General features: G+C 50.1%; 1 protein-coding gene across 2 annotated transcripts in view; it reads left to right on the top strand.

Annotated features, from left to right (window-relative positions):
* Positions 1-3,748: 3,748 nt before the first annotated feature.
* Positions 3,749-11,346, top strand: part of CEP131 (centrosomal protein 131) — a 28,179-nt gene continuing 20,581 nt past the window's right edge. Inside the window, exons 1-5 of one of the 2 annotated variants that reach the window (XM_074972034.1) lie at positions 3,749-4,091; positions 5,917-6,134; positions 7,548-7,642; positions 10,133-10,247; positions 10,727-10,854. In XM_074972034.1, the coding sequence (XP_074828135.1) occupies positions 5,958-6,134; positions 7,548-7,642; positions 10,133-10,247; positions 10,727-10,854 (515 nt within the window). In that variant the 5' untranslated portion in view covers positions 3,749-4,091; positions 5,917-5,957. The remainder of the gene's footprint in view (positions 4,092-5,916; positions 6,135-7,547; positions 7,643-10,132; positions 10,248-10,726; positions 10,855-11,346) is intronic. The other variant, XM_074972033.1, reaches the window with a different exon arrangement.

The following is an 11,346-nucleotide window of genomic DNA, read 5'->3' as shown; positions in this document are numbered from 1 at the left end:
AACAAGGCCCAGAACTGGGGCATAATGATCCCTAAATTCGTGCTCCCTGCCGTTCTCCAGAGGAACTAGGTTTGCTATGCACAATTAGGTTTGAAATGATTGAATTGTGGAAAGCTTTCTATTTTCTGTTGAGAACTGCCTGCTGACATATAAATAGTCCCCTGGCATTCCTTCAGGTAGGCTCTGTGAAACCTGGCCCTCTGCCACCCACCATGTCGGCGTGGGCATTGTGGGCAGCATCTGTAGTAACTGTGTTGTGTCTGTCTGTTGAACTAACCTGTCCGGCTGGCAGACCTCAGAGCACCTGACCTCGCAGTGCATCCTAGAGTTGCAGACACGTGTCTGTACGTCAGGCTTTTCCCATGAATTACTGCTCAGGCCTGGGACCATTTCAGAAAAGCCCCAAAGCAGCCCAGTTCTTTGCATCAACAGACCCAGTAAAGGTGCTGCATTGATGCAAGTGAATCCATCCACCAGCCAGGCTTTTATATAGGGTCCATCACCCCAGTATTTGACAAGGAAGCTGCCAATGATAGTCTGATAAGTGGGGATGGGAAAACAGACTCTCGCCTCAGATTTTTGGCAATAATTTACAATTTGCCACATAAGTGCCAGGATATTGGCAGGAGGAGATTCGTTCTAACTACAACACAGGCTGATTTTACCCTGCTTTACTTGTTCCCTTTGATGTAGGAACTCCTGAGTAAAAATTACATGTAAAAAGTCTGGTCAATAGTGCTCGAGATTATTACATGGGACGTTTTAGCCTCAGATTTGCTTTTAATCACTTCTGCTTTGCTTGCTTCATACATTTCACCCAGGCCCAGGGAAGCCTTTTTGCTGACTATGGCACGTGGAGAGTCATACAGCATCTCCTAGATTTGGAGAGGTGGGGATGGAGTTTAAATTATAAACATTTTTAAAGAGGGAAGTTTCTATTTTAAAAAAATCCTTCTCACCTACTGGAAGGCACCTCTGTCTTCTTATTCTGGAACCTCAGCATGGTAGTGGAGAGCAAGTGTGGGAAGAATTGAGTCCAAGGAGGCAACAAGATGAACACAGAAGGCTTCTGTTGTGCTGTGCAGCACCATGCTCTTGTCTCTTTCACTCCCCAAATGAGCAGAGGAGTCCACCCGATTGGCTTATCAGTGTAAAGCCCCCAGCGGGCAATTGCTAGAGAACTTCAAAACAATGCTAACCCTGCTCTGGATGGTCACAAAAGCCCCAGTTCAGTCCCATTATCTTGAATCAGGGCCACATCTGGTGCAATGGCTTGTGACGACTCAAAGGGACACTTTATATCCCACCCAAGCCCCAGAGCCAGCTTTTCTGAATGGGGTGTAGTGTTTTGAAATGTTATACACAAGAGCCCAGAAAGGGGTTGTGATTCAGGAAAGTTTGGAAACCAACTGCAGTAGTGCAAAGCTGCTGTTTGCTTTGTACCTGTTGGAACAGTCACATCTCCAATTTTCTGTTCTTTGAAACAAAATAAAACCTCGTCTGAAGCTGTCGTCATGTTCAAGAACCTCAAAGCCCCCAGGGTTTTCTTTAGCAAATCTGAAATGTTGAAAAGACACGCTAACCACCTTTGTGTCTGCATGAAGCTGAGCCAATGAATCCAGAGCTCTGCATGTTTCCTAACATGCCTGCCGCTGCAGGATCCAGGGGGGTTACCTCATGATGAGAAATAGTTAGAGATTCTGAGGGCTCTAAAAGTCTACTTGATGTACATTTTCTTGTTTTAGATATGAAGGCAGCTACCTAACTCTTCCAGCACTGTGAGGCAGGGATCATCTTTGTGTTCAGTGTTTGTATAGTGCCTAGCAGAATGGGGTTATGGGCTGTGTCTGAGACCCCTAGGCATTACCATCATATACCTAATGAATAATGTACCACGCCTAGCACAAAGGGGTCTGGGCCATGACTGACTCCTAGGCATTGTGCTCTACAAATAGTACTTAGTAATAATAGCAACCCATAACACGTCTACATGTTAGGAGCACTCCCCAATGTGCCAACCTCTTCATGGGTCAACTTGAAGAATTTCTGGACAAATACTCCATGAAACCAATGACACAGCTGAGATACACAGGTGATATTTTCATTCTCTGGACAAATGACCTAAACTCCCTCATAGATTTCCACATCAAACAAACTCTTGATGTACCAGCATCAACTTTCTGGACACCACAATCAGCTTCAACAATGGGACAGACAGCTATGGACAAGAAACTCACCGATCACTAGGTTTCCCATCACAGATCCAGCAGCCACACCAGTCGCACGAAGGAATCTGTTCTCTGCAGCCAGGTGCGTGGATAGCGCAGCCTGTGTGCCGAGGAGAAAGGCCGGGGTCCAAACCGCATCACACATAAACCCAAACGAGGCCACTCTTCTCCAAACGAGGCCACTCCACCTGAGAAGCGGATTGCATCATGGAACGGGCACCTGAATACCTCAGAGAGCCTGCTTCAGTACGGAGATAAATCCCCCCTGATCCCGCACCCCTCCTCGCCACCCGCACTGGACCTGCACAGGGCATCATCTACCAACACCCCATGCTCCATGGGGACCCCAATGGGATGGCTGCCCCCAGCCCCTCTTCCGGCTGCCCCATCCTGCCCTACCCCTCCTAACCTCATCCCCCCGCGCCACTCTCATCCTACCCAGCCCCACCTCGCCCCCGCCCCTCCTCACTCTACTCCCCCCCCACTCTACTCCTTCTCACCGTTGTCTCTCCTCACCCCACACCTCATCCCACTCCCCCCCACCCTTCCTCACCTCACCCCACACCCTGCCCGGCCCCTCCTCACCCCCTGCCTTGCCCATCTTCGCCCCACTCCCGCCTGGCCCTACCCTGCCCCTCCTCGCTCCATCCCGCCCATGGCCCTACGCCTCCTCACCCCATGCCACACCCTGCCTGGCCCCTCCTCACTCTTGTCTCTCCTCACCCCACACCTCATCCCACTCCCCCCCACCCTTCCTCACCTCACCCCACACCACACCCTGCCCGGCCCACCCTGTCTGGCCCCTTCTCACCCCCTGCCCTGCCCCGCCCCGCCCGGCCCGGCCCCGCCCCTCCTTACTCCACTCCCCACCGTGCCCCGCCCCGCCCCGCTCCGCTCCTCCCCTCCCCGCCCCGCCCCACTGCCCGCCCGGCCCCGCCCCCGACGAGGCCCAGCCGCCGCAGGGAGCCAGAGCCCCGCAGCGCCCCCTGGCGGGCCCTGCAGCCCGCGCTCCTGCCCCAGGCCGGCCTGGCGCCCCCTCCCCCGGCTGCCGTCTCAACCGAACTCTCCCCCGCGATGCGACGGGCAGCCAAGCCGCCCAGTGAGAGACCAGTGTCTCCATAGCGAGCCAATGGCGTGGCTGGGGAGGAGGGCTCGCGCCCCGCCTGGGTTCGGCTGTTCCTGAGCCGGTTACTGGCGTCCGCGTCTGGCCCCTCGTTTGTTGCGCGGGGTGGGCACGGCCCGAGGGACCCTTCCCACAATGCCCCTGGCTGGGGGGCCTGGGTAGGGGCGGCGGGGCCCCATAGCTCCTGCTGGGGGGCCCGGCCCCGGCCCCGGCCCCGGCCCCGGCCCCAGAGCCCCTGCTGGGGGGAGGAAGGCGGAGGGCCCCATAGCTCCTGCTGGGGGGGGGGACCCCGGCCCCATAGCCCCTGTTGGGGGGTAGCAGGCCCCAGAGCCCCTGCTGGGGGGAGGAAGGCGGAGGGCCCCATAGCTCCTGTTGGTGGTGGGGGGTAGCAGGCCCCTGAGCCCTCCAGAAATTTTTTAAACTCCCATGTTTTAAAATCACTCTTGGGGACCCTTAATTCCCAAGTCACTTAGGGGAGGGTCCCCATCCTACCAGCGGCTTTGCAGCCCCCCCTTTCTCTAGTGTAGGGGGAGCTCAGGGTTAGTCTCCAGGAGAGAGGGGCTGTAACAGGGTCCCAGGCCTGGACTCCTCTCCGCTGCTGGAGCGTCCTTATAAGCGCTGGAGTCTTTAGTTGCCTTTTTCTCTCAAGCACCCCCCCCCCAAATAATAATAATAGATGCTGGGAAAACAGCCCTAAATACAGGTGCCCCCAGCACTGTGACGGCTGGACGTTCAGGCAGGTAAGGAACCCCCTTTGTATTCATATTCATCCCCTTTGGTTTGTTTGCGCATGCAGGTACCTGGGTGCTGGCCACCACGTGAGTGATGTTTTGCCAACAAACTTTTAGTTTTTCTTTTTAACTCCTCGTGAGGTTTTTCCTCTGGCTGGGGATGTGAAAGGAGCAATCCTGGCCCAATGCAAACCTGCCCTGCCACTGCACCTGAGAGGGGTCTGGCATAGGAAAAGGAGCTTTTGGAATAAGAATGCTGATGTTATAGGGCAGTGGTTCTCAAATTTTTGTATTGGTGACTCCTTTTGCACAGCAAGCCTATGAGTACGACCACGCTTAAATTAAAAGCACTCTTTTATAAATGCTGGAGGCAAAGCAGGGTTTGGGGATGAAGTCTGACAGCTCGTGACCCCCCCATGTAATAACTTCGTGATCCCCTGAAGGGTCACAACCCCCAGTTTGAGAACCCCTGTTATAGCGCTTCAGCTAATGGCCAGTTACAGTCAAGTGGCCCTTAGATTGCAGAGCAGGCCTTGTTAACGGGTGGTTATTTTATAGCACTCACAAGTGTACTGAGCACCTCATAATGCAAATAAGGAGACATGGTCCCTGCCTCGAAGGCTTACAGTATACAGCCCTAACCCTGCAATCGCTTCTGCTGTACCTGTGTGGAACCTGGAGCAAACCTTTTGATTTTATTAGTTTTTTAGTATAGATAACCTAAATATACATTTCTCTGATCAAATATCTACCTAACTCCCAAGCCCAGTGCTAGCTGCGGCTGTGACCCATCTTCCTGGTGTGAGCTTGGTGGTTTCCATAGAGAGCCCTTTGTTTGTTCTTATTTCTTGTGCCAAGGGAATTGCAAATGTCTTTGGAAAGAGCTTAGGTATGTTTGTGATGTGAGGCCAGACAGCTGCAATTCTTGGGGAGAGAGGGGAAAACTTTCTTCCATTTCAACTGCTTCCCAGGACATTTATTACTATTTAAAGAAATAAAACAACATAGCAGAGTAATTATGAAACTGCTTTGAGGCCGTGGAGGTTGGAAAGGAGCCAGCAAGGTTCTTGGGAACTGGGCTTTGCTATGCAAAAGGAAGAAGGGGGCAGAATCAAGTTAAGGTTGGAGGGTGCAGTGTGTTAACTTGGTCTCACATGCCCTCAAAACCTTCTTTGAAAGGACATGACCTCCGTGCATTCCTGGCTAGAAGTGAGTGACAAAAGTTGTGTTAATTCATGCATCTCACAACCCTTCTCAGCACACTCCAGTTGCAACTTGTAAAATCTGAATGAAATGCGTTTGAGGTGGGGGATGATGTTTGAACTGAAAGAACCCTCTTGGACACAGTATGGTGTAGTGGGCTGAACTCCCAGTCTGTCACATGGGCACAGTGATACATACCTGCCTGACACAGGTGGGTGTAGGGATTAGTTAGGCCAAAATACCAAGGAAGTGGCCACTGATTTTGGGTACCTTAAATTTTGGGAGTCTAACTTGAGACATGCTGGGTCTGACCTTCAAAGGTGCTGAGTGCCCACAAACGCAGCTGAAGATACTGAGAGCTGCAGATGCTTAGCAAGACAGGCCTACGGTGCCTGAAGTTCAAAAATTTTAGGCTGCTTCTGCAAATGTTGGTATGGGTGCTTAGCAAGTACTGGCAGGTGCAGAGAGCCAGGCCAAGCAGGGTGTGAGCTGGTGGATATTCAGCCCCTCTGCATTTGGGCTGTTGGGGGAAAGCTGAGAGGCAGATGACTTATCCTGTCGCTGAGCTATGTAGGTGCCACTCACTTGCCACCTGATCCTAGTTGTACTCTTCTGTGCTTCTTCTCTTCAGTCCACTGCAGTTGCAGGATTTGTCGCTCTCTCCTCCCCAAAATGAAAAGCACCCGCAGCAGTTCCTCATTCCAAGCCATCAGTGCCAATGGCTTGGACCTGAGTCTAACGGGCCACCCACTGCAAGTCTTGCGGCGGCCGAGCAGCGCCTCTCCAGCTAAGCACATCGCTCGTTCCATCTCTGTCATCACCGAGAGCAAGCCCAGAAGGAATGCTCCGGTGAGTACTGCGTTTGTGGGGTGCTTTCTCCCTAACCCTCCCATCACCAGGAGAACCTGGGCAGACATTTCAGACTTCTTGATACACTTCTGTTCTCTAGGGGTTGCTTAGTGTTTAACTTCATCCCTTGGGACATGCATTCCCCTTGCTTTTGCTCTCTGAGCAGAAGTTAGGTGTGTGTTTTGGGATGGGGGGGATCCACAAAGGGCCTGTTGCTGTTTTATGAAGCACCATTGCTAGGTATTTTTATTCTAAAATTCCCTAGTTCTTTGGGAGGAATTTGCTTTGCTGAGTCCATCCCAGCATTCTGTGCCCATGCTTCTCTTTAGAGAGTTATTGTTGGGTTTTGTAACACGCTGCTGGAGATACCCAGACCTCTGAGCCACTGTGTTCCCTCTCTGCCTTTGCAAGAGTGAGCTTTGCTGGTGAATTAGACTGTGTGTCAGCTCCCTGCCATGCCAGTCTGTCTTCCTCACCAGCAAACTCCTCAGGGCTCTCCTAGCCCAGACCTTGCCAGCAGGTAACATAACAATCAGTGAACTCCAGCCCCCAGGCTCCTCAGAGAGATTTCTTGGCAGTGCACAGCCGCTACCCTTGTGCTTTCACAGAAGGCATTCAGTTTGCTGCTCTGTTAGAGTCAGACCATCACAGCTTATCAAAATAACGGAGGTAAATATTCCCATCCCTTCAATCATAGCACCAAAGGGGGTTAGAGTAAAAGTAAAACAAGTTAATTAACGAGAGAGCATGGATTAAGTGATACGAAGTAAGAGAGAGAAAGGTCAAGACGGTTACAAGCAAATGAAAGTGAAAACACGCATCTCAAGGTCTAAAACTCAATCTAGCAAGATGGTTTCTTTTGCCCCCAGTCTCCTTTCGAGCTTTTAACTGGCTGGCCTGGTTAGGACCTATCACAGAGCAAATCACTTGGTTTCTTTTTCGCCTGAGGTGAAGGATAAAGGTGGAGTCTCTCTCTGTTCCCTATATCCCCAAAGGGATTTCTTCATCTTACCAGGCAGACTTAGTCTCCTGCATCTCTCTAGGGTGCAGGAGCCATGTTAATTTCTGTCCCTTGAGCTTAGGAACAGGATAACCCCCTGCTCGTTTAGCTGAATAGCTTTGTTTACTGCTAATATGTAAATTGAGGTAAACCCACATTCCTTTGTATAGGACAGATCCATTTATCCCCTTTACCTTGGTTAGGCTGTCTTGTCTTCACCATCATACAGAGAGAATTTGTAACTTCACATATAAAGTCAACATGTGCCTCTCTGATCATGAGTTTAATATCCAGTGTGGTGTTAGCTTTCATATCACACCTCACAAGGCGTATTTTGTACAAATATCATTGCAGTAGTGTGTAGGGTATGAATAGGGGTGTCTCGGTCACAGATTTCATTTTCTCCTATGCAGGAAGATGCAGGACTTGGCTGCTCCAGAGCCATTAACAATCTCCGGAGATCGAATAGTACCACCCAGGTCAACCAGCAGGTGAATGGTCCTTTCAGGTAAGGGCTAAAAAAATACCCACCCATCCTGTTTACTAAAAAGCAAGGAAACCCTCTGCATCATGGTCTTGTTAGGCTAACTGGTCAGTGTCTGAGTTCCAGGTACTTCACTTGCAGGAACGTGGGGTTAGAATCCAAGGGAGATAGGAAGTGTAATTCTGGGGGCCTGAAACCCCTTTCAGACATGAGCCTCAAGTAAACTGAGTGCCATATTAATTCCAGTAGGCACTGTTGCCCATGCTAATAATCCAACCTGTGCTGCCTAGCACTCATGAGCAACCGCACAATAGCAAATCATTGTGCTTGCAAGGTGGACAAGACACGGAGGGGGACAGCAGACCTGTTGAATTGACCACATCTACTTCCCAACCCTGTGGGTGCTCAGACACTACTGTGATGGGGGGCCTCATAAATAGGTAGCTAGATTTCTTCAGCTCTCAAAAGGGAGAGAGCATGAGGTATTACTATGGGAGAGAAGAAACGACTCCTGTCAACTGCTGTGACCTCCCTGCGGCCTGTCCTCACTCTTCTTGTCTTGCAAGGGGCAGGAGGGCGTTATTCTGCTATTTCAGACACTTGACTGTCTCTGATTGGGAAGGGCCATGTCTCCTTTTTGAATGAAATTTGCCCCCAGCCCATGGGGTCCTGCTGCTCCTTTGCTCTTTGTTACTGTTAGGGACATAAAATGCTGAATTGGGAGAGGGAGGCAAAGGGGAACTATAGGAATGAAAGAAACGAATGCCATGTCTCTTCCAGCTGCAGGCTCTAATATTTTATACCATGCTTCTCACCTAGGGCCTCTCACATGTTCTAAAGGCTGATTACTTGATCAGTATGAAAGGGGGAGCTGAAGGTCGGAGTGTAAGAGTAGGGTATGCGGGGGTCTCTGGACAGCCTATTCCTAGGAGCTGATGCACAGTGAAGGTTTGCTTTTCTTGCTGCTGCCTCTCTTAAAAGCTAGGGCTCCCACACCTCCAGGAATGCATTGTTAAATGCCAAAGGGAAATTCTTTTGTGTGTAGAACAGTAGATGATATGGGTATTTAAGTCCCAGTCTACTTAGAGAATAGTTCTCTTATATGCCACTTGACACAGACCAGAGTCCTGATAGAGCTGGCACTTCAGACTAGTGTGCTGTTTGTGAGGTTCTTCACAAAACTTTCAGGTTAATCAGGCCTTTCCACAAGGACTTGTTTGGGGAGGTCGCTTGTTCCCATGTTAGGAGTTGTAATTGGCTCTTCCTTATCAGCCTGATTTTTGCCTCCCGCTGGGTAAAGCCTCACTAAAGGCCCTCTGCCCTTCTAATTTTGCACTGTGGTTGGTGGAGAGAGGAGGAGTCCTGGCCAATTTTAAGCAGAAGAGACACACCATTTCTGAAAGATGGGAGCTTGAATAAACAGGCTTATTTCTTTGGCAAATTCTTGTAACACTGTTTTTGCCACTCTGTAGCTCAGAAATTATGAGCCCTGGTTTAGTTGCAAGCTCTTAGGAGGAGATGGAGCACAGGTCTGTGCTGAGCTGGGGCTGCTCACTGCCAAGTTAGAAAGGAGAGAACGCTTTGGGGTGCAGCAGACTGTGAGCTCTGCTGGACTCTGCGAGGTTTGCAAAGGCTTTGACAGGCTGTGCAGAGTTTATCAAGAGACTAACTGGCTTTAGAAACATAACGAGACTCTGTGTCCACGTGGACTTCAGGGTACCATGAGAAAGGCAGATGCTGTGCTTGTGTGCTTCCTGCTGTCTGAAGGTTTCTTTTTGGTCAAGCTTTAATTCTGGGTATTTGGTTTTCAGACTTTAAAAAAAAAAAAATAAAAATGCTACATTCAGTGAAATATCTCACCCCACCCGCCACCTTGAGTTATTGCTAGGTATGTACAGCCTTTGCTTCAAGTTATGGGAACACACGTGTCCTCACATACGCTCCTCCACACTTTCCACCTCTCCAGGAATCTCAAAGCACTTTACATATTCTTGTTAATTCTCAAAACACCCCTGTGAGTGGGATATTCTCCCCATTTCAGATGAGTTGGTGATTTTCCACAGGTCATGTGGCAAGTCATTGATAGAACCCAGGAGTCCTGACTCTCAGTCCCTGCTGTGCCGCTCACTCATACTCCTTCCCGTAATATAACATTTATTTACATGGGGCTTCGAAATATACAGCACTTTGTATGAGCTAATTATATATAGAACCAATGACTACATAATGACACCTTCTTTCAGCAAAGCTCTTTTCCTTCTTGTTTTGGATAACAGGTGCCAGGTGAGTCTCAGCTTTTTCAAGCCAGCTCTATGGATTAGTGTCCGACTGTGACAATTTATTAAGAGCAGGGCACCCAACAGCCTCCCCTGGCACCACAGATGCCACCCTTGAAGAAGAAACCCCCAGGGCGTCACTGTTTTATTGCTGTTAATTCTGCATTTGAGGTTCTTGAAAAGGATTTTTTTTTTCATTCCTTATCTTTCTTGGGATGTCCTTCTTTTGGGATAACAGTACTGAGCAGCCTGGAGACTTCTTGACCTTCTTTGACAGCAGCTCTGGGGGAAGAAAAAAGCTGGCAAGTCTGAGCAAAACCTCCCCGGAAAAGAAAACCACATGGAATATCCTGGTAAGGGAGACAACCTGTTTTGACTGCTCTGGGCCACATTACGCTCCTCATACTCATGTGAGTAGCCCATTGACTTCAAGTTAATGGAGCAAGCCACATGCTTCAGTCCTTGATCAGGCCTTTCTGTATAGGGGTATGTACAGCCTTTGTATAGGGGTACATTTCCAGCTTGGTGCTGATGTGGTTGAACAACCTGGTATCCTGCCCATTAGATCTGAACCACAAATGGTTAACAAGGCAGCCTACTGCCATGTGGGTGCTCCCTGGCTGTGTTAGACCGTGGTTCTGTTTGTCTGGCCCACTGGCTGTTGGTCCCTGGTGTCTGATGTGAAGCCTGGAGAAGTGCAAATGGACCTTTCAGACCACATGAATGGTGGGACAGTGAATCTTTCTGGGAGACGCTGGCCCTTGCAGGGAGACCACATTCCCCAGGGAGGGTTTATAATACGCACTCATACTTCTGCTTAACACCATGGTAGGACGATCAGCCCAGGGTCTTCCCGATCCCATCCAGCACCCGCAGCTCCAGCACCCTTGAGTCCCCAGCAGGCATGAGGAAGAAAGAAACCACGGTGCTGCTGGCAGCCAACTTCACTGCCAATAACAGGTAAGAGAGGTAGCAGCACAGGGCTAAGACGGTTCACCCCTCTTCTTTAGATGTGGAGCTAAAACCAAGAAAAGGAGGTGGTGATATGAGTCAGCTGAAAATGAGATGTGAACAGCTGTCTAGACCCCCATGCACATTATTTATAGGGTATGCATGGGATTTTACAGATCAGGGGGATGGAGCTCACCATCTAAACTAACTGCACCGCTGCAGCTAAGGGTCAGATGCAACAGGGCGCTGATGGCATCTGAGCAGAGATTAGTCATGGAAGATTGGGCTGGAGAGGAGACACTTGAAGGCTGAAAAGAAGGTTGCTTAGTGCCCAGGAAGAGAGAGGCTACTCTAGATTTAGGAGAGGGAATGAATAAAGCGTGAATCCAGGAGTGGAAGGAGCAGGCAAAGGCAGCAGCTGTTAGAAAGCAGGGGGATGGAGCTGCACAGGTGAGGATGAGGAGACTGAACCTGGTGTTGAAGAGGCAGGAAGCTGACAAA

This window comes from Natator depressus, chromosome 14 (assembly GCF_965152275.1).
Source record: "Natator depressus isolate rNatDep1 chromosome 14, rNatDep2.hap1, whole genome shotgun sequence".
Taxonomy (NCBI): Eukaryota; Metazoa; Chordata; order Testudines; family Cheloniidae; genus Natator; species Natator depressus.
This window is presented reverse-complemented; position numbering and strand designations above follow the sequence as displayed.